We start from the raw sequence: 17,741 nt of genomic DNA, 5'->3' as shown, positions 1-17,741 counted from the left end.
TTTTATTAATATTTGATGTGTAATTTATATTAACATCCCTAAATATTATTTACATAAATATTTTATGTCTTTTATAAAATTATAAATATATCACTTGAAATTGTAATTATTATCGATATTGATACCCTTGTCACCTCTTGAGGTAAATTACAACAATACCTATTTAGAAGATATACTTGTAATTTTTGCAAAATTCAGGAGGTGTTTGTGTAAATAGACTTAACTTTAAGGAATGCTACTTTTAATATGCAAATAATGTGATTTTCATATATATAACACAAATTAGAGGTGAAAAATATTGTCTAGCTACTCAAGGTAGCAATTCCAATCAATTCAATCTTAACGAAATATTGTGTACCGTGTCAAAAAAGTACAATTTGGGAGAACTAGGCATACCCCTGTATATAACCCTCCAACGCTCGGATTAGTCTGATTGTTGTTGCTCCAAAGAGGTAAGGCACTACAAGAAAAAAAATCCGTCTCTAAATTTAATTTTTCCCTCGCCTAATAATATTAGAGACGGAAAATTCTCATAAAAAATTTTGTTGCTGAACGTCCCATGGTTGATTCCGTTGCTGAATCAGTCACTGCACTTTATGGCAGAATATAATCCGTCTTAAAATCTGTCTCACTTACCACAGAAACTTAGACAATTCTGTCTCTTAATCCGTCGAAAATACATCGTTAACATATCCTATGTTTTCTTATTCATCTTTATTTTCGTCTGTGATTCTGTTGCTGATTCTGTCTTTGCATCCATCTCTAATTTTGTAACTCAAGACAAAACTCCTTGTTCATTTCAATTCCTAATTTCTTTTTAAAACAAATTGGAATAAAATGAAACCAAAATATCTAGACAAAATAAAATACCCCAAATAATAACAAATGCGACAAGCATGAGCTATTTGCAAAAAACAATACAAAAATGAAGATACCAATTAAAATAAAAAGTGTAGGAAACATTAGCATTGTCTACTAAAAAGAAACACAAGTGATCATGTTCACAAGTACTATACCAAATAAAAGTATAGAAATGCTTAAAACACCACATTGTCCAAGAACTTGCACACTAATCTTAGGATAATCACTATTTATGATTTGTCCTCTGTTTTCCAACTTTACAATCAATAGATACCCAAAGTTGTAGAAGATTTCTTCCATAATCTTTTCAGCTCAGAAATTCTTATATTTCACGTTCCACTCCTCCTTAAAACCTGTGGAGACATCAAGAGTGCAAAGACTTTATGATAATAGGCTGAAATTTTGCTTGTAAGCAAGCCAAGTATATGTTCTGTAGGGTGTCAGACATAGATGCTCAAATTAACAAAACAACAGTTAGAATTGTCATATTCAGTTATAGTCCTATTCCATAATTGCTAGCATCTAATCACAATTGAATCAACAACTCAATTTGAAAATGCAATAAACAAAACATTGGTCAATCCAAATACATTTTTGGCGTCGTAAAAATCAATACCACAAATAGAAAATCAAAAAGTGATAGTAAAAAATGATATTAATACTAAGCAACCAAAAAGTGATAGTAAAAAATGATATTAATACTAAGCAACCAAAAAGTGATAGTAAAAAATGATATTAATACTAAGCATTACATGTGATGTTGCAGAAAAAGAAGGAACAAGCTTTAACTAATGTCAAAACACAATAAAAATTCAGTAGAGAATATGCAAATCTATATGATAAATAAACAAACTAAGCCAAATCAATAAAGAATTCAAGTGGCTAATGCTGTAACACAAAATTTAACTATGTACTGGCTTCAAATAAGATTTCTATTCTAAACTTCACCAAAAGTCTTTCTGTTTATCATCTCCTAAGTACCAAAACGTAGAGTCTTTAACCAATGCCCCAACATTATGAATACTTTTCCAAATCCAACTTTGATTCGAGATTTCTTTTGTATTAAAAGAATTTGTTTCCGGGAAGTATTTTCCTTTCAGAAGCTTTGCCCACAAGTCCTCAGGGTTGTTAATCAATCTCCAAGCCAGTTTAAGTGTGTTAGCTTCGTGGTTGAACGCAGTCTACGTAAATATAAAATCAAATCGAATTGCTAAAACGTGGTCTTATTTTACTAGCTCAATACTAACCCAATTCATCCTTAGCTCGTTAATATCAGTGCGGTTTGAATTGGACCGAACGATTGAGGCGACCTGATTGTTTTATCAAAACACTTCTAGTGACTATTTATAATTATAACAAACAACGATAATGTTTTTACCTAATCCCATTTCATGATTCCAAATCCTACCCAAACTATAACTAATTTGGATCAAGACAAAAATCATGTTGCCAGCAATACTCATACCAAAGATTGAGACGATTTACGGAACACTTTTCAGAACTAAAAATATTGTAGCACTTATAAATATTAATAAATTAAGAATTAGTGTGGCAACGTATTACTATTTAAAACTAAATAAATCATACTTGCACCATTTGTCTATATCCATTCCTAATGAAAGAAGAATGTGAAACGAAGTTTCAGGCCTCTCAAGATAAATATAGAAAAGACAAGCTATTTTAAGGTTTCTCATATTTATAAATATTTTCTCCTTATTTAAAATTATAAATACTCTTTGAAAATTAATGGCCGACTAGTAAATGCCTCGTAATAGTGAGATGTACTTACAGTTATAACAAAATTCATAAGAGGTTGTAATTTACCCTACCAGAATGTTTTTTAAATTAAAAAAAAAAAAGAAAAGAAGAAATTAGAGAGACAAGGTTGAAGAACAGTGTGAGACAACAAAAGGAACAAGACAAAACATGTGGATAACGTCTATTCCCATTCTAAAATGGAGCGATGGGGCGATTGATCTGTTGTTTTCGAGAGGATATCAACAACTTTAAGGGAATAATATCTTCGAATATTATGAATAAATACATGCACATTGCACTCTCATACCCTTTTAATTAATTCATCTCTATAAAATTGATTATGTTGTTTCTATTTTTATGGGTAAAATGTGTTTTAGCGAAGGATTACAATGATGCCCTTAATATGCAAAATACACCTTTAAGTTCTTCTGCAATAGGACTCGCAAAACAAAACACCATGAGAACAGTTTTGGGAAGGCTTTGGTAATAGTCCTTCGATGGCATGAGCCCTTTTGAGGCCAATATTATATTGTATGAACAGTGGACATAAGTATTAATTTTTTAATATAATGATACTGTACGTTGGTATCACTCATTGTAGGTCAAATATGTTCTTAACAAACTATTCTTTCTTTTCTTTTTTTTTTTTTCCGTACAAAACAATTAGATAGTTTCGGCTCTGATCACAATTATGAACGTAGACATTGCATAAGAACCATAACTCGCTTATAAAGATAGTTACAAATTATTTTTGTAATGCAGTTCTCACATCATCATCAGAATGAATCAAACATATAATTTCTGATAGAATGTCGCCTAACTTTATCAATTGAGCCAAAATGAAGTAAACCTAACAAACTAATTACTAACAGCATCATACACATGCATGCACCGAGTGTACTTCAATTACCATGATAATGAGCTTCAGAAAACTATCTTCAGTGCATGTGAGAGAGGCGCTCTACAAATACTTTATAAATATTATGAAACAAATAAATAAAAGTAAAACGCCCAACTCTCAATAGAAAAAGGAGTGATTATATTTATACCCTTTAATCTATAATTTATTTATATAAATCATCTATATCTTTTACATAATAGCAGCAACTACCCATAATAATAAAAAATATAGGTAATTTGTGTAATAATATTATCGATGTTTTTAGCTAATATATTTATAATTATTAAAAATAAAAGAATGATCTATATAAACTGATTATAGATTAAAAATCTAAATATAATTATCGGATAGGAAAATCCAGAACATGATAAAAGTCCACCTAGTGAATATCACTGTCCATCCCAATAAAGCATTAGCTTGCAATTATTGAATTTCAAGAAACTCAGCTCGTCAAAGGGAAGTAATGATTGCAGTAAACTACAATAATTTTTTTGCCAATACAAAAGGTGAAAGTGATTGAGTATCATAATCGTGCATGCGCCTTTTCCATGTACATATATAGATAAACAGAATAAAAATGGAGAGAACGAAATGTAGAACCCCACTCATTACAGCGACAGTTAAGGAGAAAATGAGAGCCAAAGGGATTGTATGCTCATAATGCCCAATCTTTGCTATTATGGGGTTGCAATTTGCCATTTAGTGGAATCTATAATGCAAATCAGATATTTTTTTTGGCCACTTTTTTTGTTCCTTTATTATTTAAATAAATAATTCAAATTGATTCTTCTCATCGTCCTGAAAATTACTCGATTTTATCGATCATAAAAAATTGAACGTTCTTACACTCATAATTTATATTTGAATTCTTATCAAAATGATTCGTGGAGCTAAATATATGCCTTGACATGTGTGTTTTTCTTGGCAACATTAGGTTAGAAACCCTGAACGGCACACAAAATGCATATGCAATCATTCTGACAGATTTATGAGATGCCACTCTTATTTTTCTATTTTTTTGAGAATGAAGAACAAGAAATATAGGTGTTTGTAAATTCATCTTCTATTATTTAAAATTTGATTTTCTACTCCTGATTTAAGTTTATTCTATTTCTCACTTATTTTTAAAAACATTTATGAATTTTTATTTTGCTAAAAATTCTAATAACTTGGTATAATTTTTTTATTTTTTTTAATAGATAATTGAGAAAGTAAATTAAGCAGAGAAATGTTGTTCAACATTTTTAATTTCAGTTTCAATTTCAATATGTAAATCTTTATCGTTGATAAGTAAATTACTAACTATATATTTAATTTATAATTAAAGAAAATAAAATTTAAGTAGAGTGATATCATACATTGGCAGGTGGGAGTGGGAAATAAGACAAGTTCAAGATTCAGGCTCTGTCGCCACTGTAATGGGCCTATGCTTTTGATGTAAAGCAGTCCAATGGGCCAAAATAAAGCATTAGATTATTTCTGAAATCAGTGTTACAAGCAGTTAATTAGTTAACACTTATTCAATTTGCATTTCAAGAAAAACAAAAAAAAAACAAAAAACATTCTGTCAACTATTTTCCTTTTCTAAATTTATGCTAAAAAGATTGTACTATGAATTTGGTAACACCATCAACATAAATATCATGAGGACAAGAAACACAAGTGCTAAAGTCTGGACTATGAAGAACAAAATACAATAAATTGATTAAAAAAACAGAAAATTCGAGAAGAAAGACAAATTTGTGGATCATGGATCGAAGTCGAACCACTGGGTTGGGGCATTCTCTCGATTTAAAGTGATTTTGAAGAAGAACCGATTTTGTGGGTCTTCCGGCCCACACCCAACAATCGGACCACCTAGGATGGGTTACCATTGCTCGCAGCTGTTTTGACTTTTTCATAAATAAATTTAATTTTATTTTGTGCTCATTTCAGTAATTTTAATTTATTTTTAAAATTGCATATCTAAAATTGATATTAGAATTTTTAAATAATTTAACACTATTAAAATGTATTATTTACATTTTTTATATTTTATTTGTTCTAAATCATGTATCATAGAAAAATATAAATGAAATTGCTATGATTAATTAATATTTTTGTTTATAATCACGCAAGTTTATTCATTGTGATGATTGAAATGTTATATTCCTTAATTGGAGTATTGAATTAAACATTCAGTGTTGCTATTTTTAACATTTTAATAATATAAATGAAAAATGTTTATAAAATAAATATGCAATATACTAATATTTTATTTTTTGAGAAAAACAATATATTTTTAACAAAAGACAAGTGTAAATATTAAGCAAAAATAATATCTTTTTGACATAGAGAGATAAAATAATCTTTAATCAATCAAGTGGTATTTTAAAAATATTTTTCTTTCAAACACTGCTGAATTTAGCTTTTATTTATTTTTTACTGTTTTTTTACAAACAGTGAAAGAAATGTGGAAGTTACTGGATGTGAAAAAAAGAAAAAAACCAGATATGTAGTATAAATTTATTTTTATTTTTTAAAATTTATTATTATTATTATTATTATTATTATTATTATTATTATTATTATTATTATTGGTTGGTAAGATGAATGACGCTACTATACGAAAGGCACCTTTGGTCCATAAGATTGTCCGAATCCACCAATTAGAAGTAAAGGTAGGATGCTTAACGTGGGAAATAACCATGGAATTTCTTTTTTCTTTATTTAATGAAAAATAAAGTAGAATTATTATTTTATTCAGTTTGATTTTTTAATTAATATTTTTATTTTTATGTGATAAAAAAATTATATTTCAACTGAAAAAATATAATCAACAGTAATAATTAAAAGCGAATTATTTAAGAATAGAAAAGAAGAGATTTTGAAATGGATCTTGTGATTATAATTGACCACTCAAGGAAGGCTACGAACAAAACTATAATATACATCCGTCAATTATATTACATGAAATGTTGTAAATATCAGTTAGAAATTTCTTTGAGTTAGATCCTGAGCATGTTTGTAAAAAAAATTAGAAAGTACAGATAATTACAACACATAAGATTTATGTGATTTGAAAAAATCTCCTACATCCATGTCTATCATGACCATTCTGGATGGATTACAATAAAAGATCATTCGTCAACTATTTATAATAGAGAATTTATAAAATCTTGAAAAATTATATAATTTTGTTTTAAAAATATCAATTAAAGATAAAAAAAAAAAATGAAGTGATATAAATATGATTCAAGTCTTATGGATGAAGTGGCTTCCCCTTGACATAGAAATGAAGGGCAACAGCCTCTTCCTTCACAACTAAAAAACACTCAATTGCAACCCACTCTGTCAGCAACACAAGTAGTATTGAGCAATAATTCAAAAGTTATAAACACATTTTAGCAGGAAATCTAGCCAATCATTTTCAGCCAGCTGGCAACAAAAGTTGGAGAATTCTTTATGAGAGAGAGAGAGATGCAAGGAAAAGGCCAAGGGGCATATGCTCTTGAAATGAGGTGGTCTCATGAAATGCTTGTTTATTAAGTTGAGATCAGACACTGACAGCATCGGAAGCTTCTCCTTCACAAACCTCTAATTGTTTCTCTCTCTCAAAACTTGGTGACCACTCAGAGTTTAGGACAAAAGGCCTGAGATGAATGAGGTGAGAGAAACAAATAAGACAGTTCACCAAGAAAAGGGCAACGATGAGAGCCCATCTTATCAGCATTTTCTTGATCATACCATTGGTTGCATCTTTCAGGGTTCACTTCCCTGGTGAGGAGAAAAACAGGAGAATTTTGCACCAACCTTTGTTTCCAGCAATTTCAGCACCACCACCCCAATCTGAATTATTCCCACTGTCTCTGCCTCCGCCGCCTCCTGCTAATGCAGATTTTCCCGACGAGGACCAGCCATTCTCCCATGAGTTTCCGACAGGACCGATGGTGGATCAGGGCCAGCAACCACCACCGGCACCAGCAACTGTACCGGAAACTTTCACACCAGTGGCATCATATCCAGTTGCCACTCAGCCGTCCAAGCCGTCAAAGAAAGTGGCAATTGCAGCGACATCAGGGATTATCACATTGGGAATGCTGTCGGCATTGGCGTTCTATATGTACAAGAACCGTGTGAAACATCCCAGTGAATCAAGAAAGCTTGTAGATGGAAATTCAGATAGGATCAATGAAGAATCAAGAATGCCACCATCCACATTCCTATACACTGAGACAGCAGAGCCATCCACCAGAAGTATAGTAAATGAGACAAGTAATGATATTGCCAGTGGCTCACCATATCAAAAATTGAACTCGGTAAAAAGATGTGATCTGTACAGACCAAGTCCCGACTTTCAGCCACTGCCACCACTGACGAAGCGCCCACCAGCCCCCACTACCATAAACTCACCCCCACCAATGTCATCATCGGATGATGAGAGGCATGAAGCCAGCTTTCGCATTCCACGAGGGACATATACGAGCAACGAGTCCCCTATGTCACGCTACTGCTACTCAAGCAATGATACTTGCCAAGCCAACCAGGCCAGGCCAGATAATCTTGTTGCTAATTCTGTACCTCATTCCAAGAGAACCTCACCAAGATCTCGATTTTCAGCGTCATCTCCTGATACAACGCCTGTGATGGTAACATTCACCAAGCAATCATTACCGGTTTCACCACCCCTACCTCCTACAGCTTCCTTGGGGCTAGCGCAACATAGCAAAGCACTAAAGTATTCGCCTAAAAGGGCCAAATTTTCAGCATCACCTCCACCTCTGGAAACAGAACAGCGTCAATCAACAAGCAACGGAGAGCAGCAGATATCTAAAATTGCAATTCCACCTCCTCCGCCACCTCCTCCACCACTGTCAATACCAAGAAAATATGGCGCTGTGAAGACATATTCACCATTACCAGTTTCCAAGCAACTGACAAGGCCAAAGTCAAAGAGTCCTAGCCCAAAAGCTGAGAAGACAAGGCCTGTTGAGGAAGTTAATAAAGATGCGAGTTCATCAGAAATATTTGATGGTGAAGACAAGGATGGATCAAGCTCCAGAATGAAGCCTTTGCATTGGGATAAAGTACAAGCCACCTCAGACACAGCCACAGTTTGGGATCAGTTAAAGTCAACCTCATTCAAGTAAGTTAATTGAGTACTTTGTTATGGAATTAATGAAGTGTTCGCGCAATCTCTAATAATGGAATGTGCACTAATAGGTTGAATGAGGATGCAATGGAGTCGCTATTTGGATGTAATCCTATGAATTCAGTACCTAAAGTAGCAAGTAGGAAGTCGGTCCTACCGTCTCTTCACCTGGAGAAGAGAGTACTAGATGCGAAGAAATCCCAGAATATTGCTATCTTATTACGTGCATTGAATGTGACAAGGGAGGAGGTTTCTGAAGCACTTTTAGATGGTAAGTATTCTTTTCTCTATTCCTAAGGCATGACATGGATTTGAATTTTTCAGTAAATTAGAAAACCTACCTGGCTCTTCTCAATCTTAAGGCCTATGCTTAAGTGAGCCAAAAACAATTGCAGGATAAATAGTTTGAGTAACACATGTAGGAAAATTTGCTTCTAAAGTCTTCTACTGTCAAAGCAAAAAGCCTTTCACACAGAAGAAACCACCACCTCACCATTCGTTTCATGTTGAATATCGCCAGACACCAGCAGCTTCACTGTAGAACTAATGCGCTCTCCGCTTTGCCCTTAAACTTTCTACCTATGATGTGGTTTGTAATTAAAAACTATACTGATGAAAAGCTGTGTGGTTCATATTACATTTTCTACCTTAAGTAGAAGTCCAAGTCAACTAAATAGAAAAAATTAACAAAGTTCAAACGGAACGATAAACCTATGCACACAAGGGCAACGAGTTTGATTTCGTCATCTCCTTGTCCAGGAGCAACTGAATGATGGCACATTGTGCGGCCACCAGCCATAGACAGCTAAAAAGATGCATTGGTGTGAATTTTTGGTTTTGTTGAAAATATATTCTTCATTAGACTTGAAAAGAACGCCCCCTTCACTCTCAGACTCGCTAGTTCAATGTTAAGCAATCAGAACGCCATGCTGCATTACCATCATAAGATAGCATATTAAAACATAATAAAATGCAACATAGTAAATGAGAAGAGATTTGAATCCTGCTGCTCGGTGCTGAATTCACCACATACTGTTATGAACTCTTGATTACAATGCACAATTATAAAATTTGAGTCCAGGTACTTCAAAATAGCTCGTCACTGGTAAAATTATTTGTTTCGAGCTGCAGGAAATCCAGAAGGATTGGGTCCAGAACTATTTGAGACTTTAGTGAAGATGGCACCGACCAAGGAGGAAGAGATAAAGCTTAAGCAGTACAATGATGAAAGCTCTAAATTAGGACCAGCAGAGCGATTCCTCAAGGCAATACTTGATATCCCATTTGCCTTTAAAAGAGTGGAAGTGTTGCTGTACAGAGCAAACTTTGATACAGAAGTAAAATATTTGAGAAAGTCCTTTCAGACCCTAGAGGTACTACCATCTATTCCATGTAAATATTTTGACACAAGAGTTTTTATGAAATGGGTCGACTATACATGTGTGCATTGAACATCTAGCTAGGTAGTGCTTTTCTGGTATACCTGAAAATCGTAATTCCTATTTAGCTGCACAGACTTGTCACGTCTAAGCTCATTACTTGATGCAGGAAGCCAGTGAAGAATTGAAGAATAGTCGCCTTTTCCTTAAACTCCTTGAAGCTGTTCTGAGGACAGGAAACCGCATGAATAATGGCACTAATCGTGGTGATGCCAAAGCTTTTAAATTGGATACCTTGTTGAAACTAGTCGACATAAAAGGAACAGATGGTAAGACAACCTTACTTCACTTTGTGGTCCAAGAGATTATAAGGTCAGAAGGAGCAGGTGCCGACCCTACAAGTGAAACTCTGACGAATAGAAGCAATTTCAAGTTTAATGAAGAGGATTTTAAGAAGCAAGGGTTGCAAATTGTAGCAGGGTTAAGTAAAGAGCTTGGCAATGTTAAAAAGGCAGCGGGAATGGACTCAGATGTTTTGAGTAGCTACGTCTCCAAGCTGGAAATGGGGCTTCAGAAAGTCAAACAGGCTATGCAATACGAGGAACAAGGCCCGCAAGGAGGCAAATTTTTCGATTCGATGAAAGCATTTCTGAAAGAGGCGGTTGATGAAATCTCTAGAGTTAAGGCTGAAGAAAGAAAAGCCTTGTCCCAGGTTAAAGAGGTAACACAGTATTTCCATGGAGATGCTGCAAAGCAGGAGGCTCATCCTCTAAGAATTTTCATGATCATACGAGATTTTCTCTCCATACTGGACAATGTGTGCAAAGATGTGGGGAGAATGCAGGACAGAACAACAATAGGTGCAGGAAGATCATTCCGAATATCGGCAACTGCACAACTCCCAGTTCTTAGCAGATACAATGTGCAGAATGACAGAAGTTCTGATGATGATAGCATGTAATTTTGGTATGTACACAGGTGAACGACATGAGGGACTCATTCAAGAAGTGCCACTTCTACAGCAGGACATGAATCAATCCGGATGAACACAACATCTTAACCCCTACTCTCGCTTTCATAACTAGACAGCTCCAATTACATCAACTGAAAAAGATACCCCAAAATTTATAGAATCTACAGAAGAACAGATAGGAATTTTCAGCAAAGCATATATTACAGTGTGAAGCAAGAGTGATCAAATAACAGCAAGAATAATATAACATAGATAAAATAGCGGCTGTCCGTGGGACTTCTTTGTTAACACTTTTTACCCATAAGGACAACTCTCTTCGTCCATCTCCATTATTCCCTTCCATAATCTTCTCATCATGTTACTGCTCTTCATCACATCAACCCTCTTAAGTTGATCCTGAGCAATATTGATCAAGAGGAACTCGACATAGTCTGCACCCAAGGAAAAATGGCAAAAATGCAATTTACCTGAGAAATGAGTAAAAGGACTTCTGTATAAAATAAATAGAAAATTATTCCATGTCTTTTAAAAAAAAGAAGTAAATTACCCTCTATCTAAACCATTGATCGATGGGTAATTTGCTTCATTTTTTGATACACGTAAGGTAATTTGCTAATTTCTTTTCACATGAACATTTGCTTATTTCACATAACACGGAGGTAAATTGCATTTAACCCAAAGAAAAATAAGGATAAATACATTTTGCACCCTTAAAGTATACCATCTTAAACTAAAGAAGCCTGCAATTACCCTCCTATCTTTGTGATAACCCTTTAAATTAAATAAAAATGGACAAACGTACCCTTGACTATTTATAATATGCTTTATTCACTTTAATGCTCTCTATGGTTAAATATATCGATCAATTTGACTTTAATTATTATTCATTTATGATGTTAATAAATTAATATTTGATCAGTCACATATTGATAAGATCAATTTTAGTACTTTTAAATTAAAACAAATTTATAAATTTGTTTGTGCATTATACTAGATATAATTTTAAAGACAAAACTATTGCAAGTGATCATCGAGCTTATTGTTTTGACACCCAAATGTTAATTGAGGTAATTTGGGAGTTACTGAGCAAATTTTATTTATTTTCTATCTTTCCATGTAATAACTGTATTTCACCCATTAACCTAACCTTAGGCCCAACACTTTTAGACCTATCAATTAGTATGTAATACCTGGATCCAAACCTATTTTGATAGTTATGACCCACATCCGTATTTAATATTTTACATTAAACCCAGACTTGGACATATATATGTGGTAATAATTTTTTTGATTTCGGTAGAGCCTACAAGCTAAAGTACCAATGGTTAAAATTTTAATATGCAAAAATACTTCTTTATTTGTTAATTTAAATTAGTGAATTTATAAATTTTTGCTAATTATCAATACGACTATTTATACACTCAAATTTGGAATAATTATTTTTTACTTAATTAATTTATACAAATGTAAATATTTTATGAACATTGTAGTTAAATAAACTTTTCAAACTGATTGATATATTTAACAGTAGAAGGTATTAATGTGGATATATTATATCATTAGTAGTTAAGAATATTTTTATCAATTTTTATTTAATTTAAAGGATTATCTAAAGATAAGAGGTGTAAATAAAGATTTATTTACTTTAAGGGGCTAATTAATGAAGGAATCATATTTTAGGGGTGTAAAATGTATTTAACCCGGAAAAATATGACCCGCCAGGTGACTATGAAAATGCCGCTTCGAAATGGGCGATGAATTCATACCTCTAAGCACCTTTATTGATTGGCCCATCTGCGTATTGGATCATAATCATGGTATACGACTGGGCTCCAACTGGGTTATGTTCGGGTTGGAACAATGAGAAAACTAAAATAAATATTCGAGTATGATGAAATATTATTTCGGTTTGATTTTTTATTATTGAAATTAACAAATACTATTAAAATAAACGTATAAAAATTTCACCACCCATGACCTTATAATAATAATATCCCAACTTTATTATTGTTTGATGCGGCTTTACGATTCAATGGTATCATATTGTGCAAAATACATTACCCACTCTATCTACATAGAGCTTTACGTTTTTGTGCGCATGATTAGGGGAAGAAGGCCTGGTGGTTTATAAGCCGCTCAAGTTCCTCATTGTAATCAATATAAGACGCTTGCCTATATCATTAACCCTCTAGACGAAAGATTTGGGACGAGCATATGGTCTCGTTCCCATAGATAGCGCCAAATGATGGAGCTTATGATTTGATCGATGCTCTATTGTACAAATTATTGTTCACTCTGACTACATATGAGCTCACAGTTTCTAAAAAATGTCTCACTAGGGAGATCAATTTTTAAAATTTATAAATTATTCAAACTTCCCATTTGCATCTAATATGAATACTTACCTACATAATTATTTAAACTAAAACTCATTAACAAATCTATTCCTTATCTAGATGCATATTTCCATTTTTTTTCCTTCTTTTTTTTTTATTGATAAAATGCAGTTCATTACATTATTTGGTATACTCTAATTCAAAAACTAATAAAATAGATTCGTAATTCAAAATTAAATTTCAAATCAATTATAAATTTTTCAAATATAAAATACAATCAAATACAACAAGGAAACAAAAAACTGCTATATCAGTAAACATCCTCCCATATTCACCAAGTTCTCCAACCTCAACATTTGAACAAAACCTTATTGACAGATACTCTTTTTTTTTTTTTTTTTTCTAAAACAGAATAATATTTTGCTAGGATTATACGATCAATAAAAATGATAAGAAAATATGTTTGAATCATTAATATGTTTGAATCATTTATTGAAATTAAAACATAAAAAAAGCTGGAAATTCTATAAATAAATCTGTAAAAATTTAAGACAACATGATGATCAAATCGCAATCAACCCCCACAAGAAAAAAGTTGAAGTGGGGGAAGAAATTGACCATATTTCACTCATTTCTTATATTTTTTATTTTATTTAATATATACATGTTATATATATAAAACTTTTTATTTAAATAAATAAACAATATACTTTTTATATAAATAACGCGTATATATTACATAAAATAGAAAATATAAAGATAATTTAAAATACAAAATTGGATCCCTTGTTGATAAGTCTTGAGCACAGAGCCACATTTATGGCACTTCTTTAAAAATCAAGTATCTAAATTTAGGAGTTGCAGTCAAAGTTTAGGTTGAAGAAAGAAAAAAGGGAAATTCTTAGTCAAAGTTTCAGAAATTAGAATACAGCACTCAACCCCAGACCATGCCCACATTATAGTAATTACAAAAACGGAAAACTTAATCTAATGCATACTAATTAAGATAATCATAACATATATTTCACCAACACTCTACAAAATTATTCGACGCAGTATCAAATATGTGTACGAATAACACCAACGTTCATTAAACTTGTGCAAAACCTCTTATGTTGTATTTGAATGAAAGGATTCGAATAATTTTAAATGTAAAGAATTCAATTTTTTCTATTCTGATTTTAAACTAAGTTTTGATAAATATAAATAATTTTAAATTTATTTTTAAATAAAATTATTTAAAATTCTTTGAACAAATACGAATCAATCAATTCAAATACATCTGTAGTGATTAATTTGTGGGTGCAAGTAGCACTAAGAAATGGCCCTGGGCCATATACTAAATAAATAATTATAAATAAATAATAAAAAGGATGAAGGATGGGGATTTAATTGGGATGGAGGAGGTGGAGCGTATTGGGTATGATATTGGTGGTCCAGATTCTGGCGCACGTGAACCCGCTCCTTCCTACCTCCAATCATACTCACGTGTAATTCTATATATATATAAATATTATTATCAACATTTTTTCTTTATAGCTAATTATAATGATGGGCCGAAACAAGTTTATTTATAATTATTTCCACCATATATCGATCTATTATTAAATAGAATTATTTAAATTATTATTATTATACATGTTACTTATTTAATTAGATATAATTACATATCAATTTAATATAGAGAAATTCGAGTTGATTCCCTCCATAAATAAAGCGTTTTGCAAAAATAGTATCATGTCTTTTAAAGTAGTTATTTGTTATCTCATAAGATAAATATTTATTGTATTTTTCGTTCCACAGTTAAAATTTGAAAAAAAATGGCCACGTATTTGCATGTGATTAAGTCATGAACTGCTGTTTGAGAGAGAAATCGATAGAGCAAATTTTGAAGGGAAAAACATCACGTGAAAATATACATTATGCTGGAATTTTAAGAGGGGAGAGAATCTAACCAAGCTGAAATTGAAAAGAAAAAACACTTCATATTGAGGTGGAATAAGTTGCAACATAGGATACTAATGTAATAAAGAATATCATACATGGTATTGTATAGGAGTTTAAATTTTTCTATAAATACTAAAATTTCGTACAGACTCATTTACGATAGTAGGTCGTAAGATGATTATAGAAAATAGCTCTAATTTTATTAATTTATTTTACATTTTCGTACAACTCAAACTGATCAATATTTTATAACAATCGAGTATTTTTATAGGGTGACTATACTAATAGTCTCCCAGGCTTTAGTAATAATTTTTTAAAAGGGGGGAGGGGGGGAAAGGTTTATTCAAGTAGAGAATTTGCAGATCTTCTTCGTTTGTTTGAGGGTGAAATACAATTTATTTTTGTGAAACTCAAAAAATTAAAAAAAAAATCTATGAAAAAGGAAGTACAGAAAGTTTCTTGGCATTCAAAAATAATGCAATGCCTCCTTGCCTAGGGAGATTTTTTTACATAATTTTTCAAACATCAAGGGAGTTTTTGTATCTATGTTTTTTTCCCCATAAAAGGTTTGTTGGTCTTTTCGAAACTCACATAATGGTAAGTTGCATTTGACCTGTTAATTCAAGTTTGACTGCTACTAAAATACTTGCATAAACATCAAGTATTTGCAAAAACTTTTACTTTTGCAACAAGACTAATTTATAAAAAAAAAGTTATAAGTTTAATTATAGTAAAAATTGAATATGTGTGATCAGAAAATTGAGAAGCCAAAAAATACTTAAAATAAGAAATTAATTACAAACACCCTCTAAATCTTAAAGGAGCATCTGCAATTATAAAACCCTCTTCATGGAGACTATAAAACTTGGACTTTTTCATGGAGAATAATAATAAATTCGATTATGTTAGACGAGGCAAGATATAGATAAGAATCAAAAAATTCAGTGCTACCTATTTGAATTTGTACCTACATTATCTATAATTCGTTGAATTAACATATAATGATGATATCATGTGTAATTTAACTGCACTAATAACTTATATTAATACAAAATTCATATGAACAGCATCATTAAACCCGACGAAAAGTCGATGAGGACCGTATCCTAAAATTTAACATGATATTCCAAAACATTGTTTAAATTAATTAATTAATGAATTCAAACAGCATATTTGGCATAACTGGTTTGGAATTTATTGAGGTTCAGTTTTTGTCATTACATTGCATGGAATAATTAAGGCTGCAGGTACTATCATAAATGTATTCAAATAAACCCTAAAAAATGGCCATTCCGACCGATTATCATTAATATCATAAATGGTCCAGGTTTCGGATCTTGTGTCCACTTTTATTTATTACCAATATTAACTAAAATTTGTTGTGTAACCAATCCTGGAATTTTTGGAATAATAGAGATTAGATGCATACTATATTTTAATTATTTATAGTATATGCAAATAATTAATTAGGGCTGCTTGGTTTTTCTTTCATTCGCAGCCAATACCATCCAACCAGCCTTATCTGTTGTGACTGGCTTCCCACGTTTTAAAATTGGATACCTACCAAATATTCTGTTGTTTTTATTTAATTAATTAAATTTTATTAGATTAAAGATGAAAAATTAAGTGATGGTTTTAATATTAATTATTAACTATAAGGGTATGAAGTACAAAAAATTCTATTTTACCGCGATGATTAATATAATTGGAATAGTAACAATTATATTAATATGAATTTAAAAATTGTCATCTCCAAAAATGAGTGAAAATAATAATATATTATCACTAAAAATAATTAATGGCACATATATAGTGACGGTCTAATAAAAAAATAATTATTGTACTTATATTTGTGTAGATTTTCAATGATAAATTTTATATATAGTTCTTTTCATGACTAATAATTACAATTTGATAAGATCAAAATTATTTTCACTTTTTGTATATTTTTAATCAACTTTAAGATGGCTATTTAATATTTTATTACTAATATTATCTTTTATTGTCATGAATATATATAGTGCTGAATTTCATCCCGTACAACCCACATAACGTACACAATTTAAAATGATTTTTTATTTACTTAAAAAATAGAATAATACGCTCGAACAGATTAAATATTAATTTTTTTCCTCTCTCTTTTAGTTTTTAAATTATCACAAATATATTGTAAACTAGAAGTGCAAAAGACAACTTATTATTACAAAACAATATTAATTCTAAAATATTTATTACAATTATAGTAAAATGTTTACTAAATGTTGAATCATTAATGTGAATTACGAAGTTGTGAAATTTGTATGAAAATCATATTATAAGATTCTTACAATTGTTTCAACTATATATATGTACGTATATATATACATATATATATATATGATAAATCACTCAACACAGAAGAGTCCTGAAATGTTGATACTTTTCCAACGTGCATGAGTTTTACTTCCACAATACC

At 31.3% G+C, this 17,741-nt stretch overlaps 1 protein-coding gene across 1 annotated transcript; it reads left to right on the top strand.

Annotated features, from left to right (window-relative positions):
- Window positions 1–6,966: 6,966 nt before the first annotated feature.
- Window positions 6,967–11,279, top strand: LOC105158595 (formin-like protein 6). Its single transcript, XM_011075391.3, has 4 exons — window positions 6,967–8,645; window positions 8,723–8,922; window positions 9,783–10,024; window positions 10,200–11,279. The coding sequence occupies exons 1-4, from the start codon at window positions 7,210–7,212 to the stop codon at window positions 10,989–10,991; spliced, it is 2,670 nt and encodes an 889-aa protein (XP_011073693.1). The 5' UTR covers window positions 6,967–7,209; the 3' UTR covers window positions 10,992–11,279.
- The last annotated feature ends 6,462 nt before the right edge of the window (window positions 11,280–17,741 follow it).

The sequence above is a fragment of the Sesamum indicum genome, linkage group LG13, assembly GCF_026168435.1.
Source record: "Sesamum indicum cultivar Baizhima isolate 11 linkage group LG13, ASM2616843v1, whole genome shotgun sequence".
NCBI classification, from domain to species: Eukaryota; Viridiplantae; Streptophyta; class Magnoliopsida; order Lamiales; family Pedaliaceae; genus Sesamum; species Sesamum indicum.
Note: the sequence above shows the minus strand (reverse complement) of the source record. Positions and strands in the feature narration are given on the sequence as shown.

Coding starts and splice junctions, on each gene's coding strand:
- LOC105158595 (XM_011075391.3), top strand. CDS start 7,210: ATGAGAGCCCATCTTATCAGCATTTTCTTGATCATACCATTGGTTGCA. Junction 8,646..8,722: donor TTAAAGTCAACCTCATTCAA/GTAAGTTAATTG, acceptor GTGCACTAATAG/GTTGAATGAGGATGCAATGG. Junction 10,025..10,199: donor AGTCCTTTCAGACCCTAGAG/GTACTACCATCT, acceptor TACTTGATGCAG/GAAGCCAGTGAAGAATTGAA.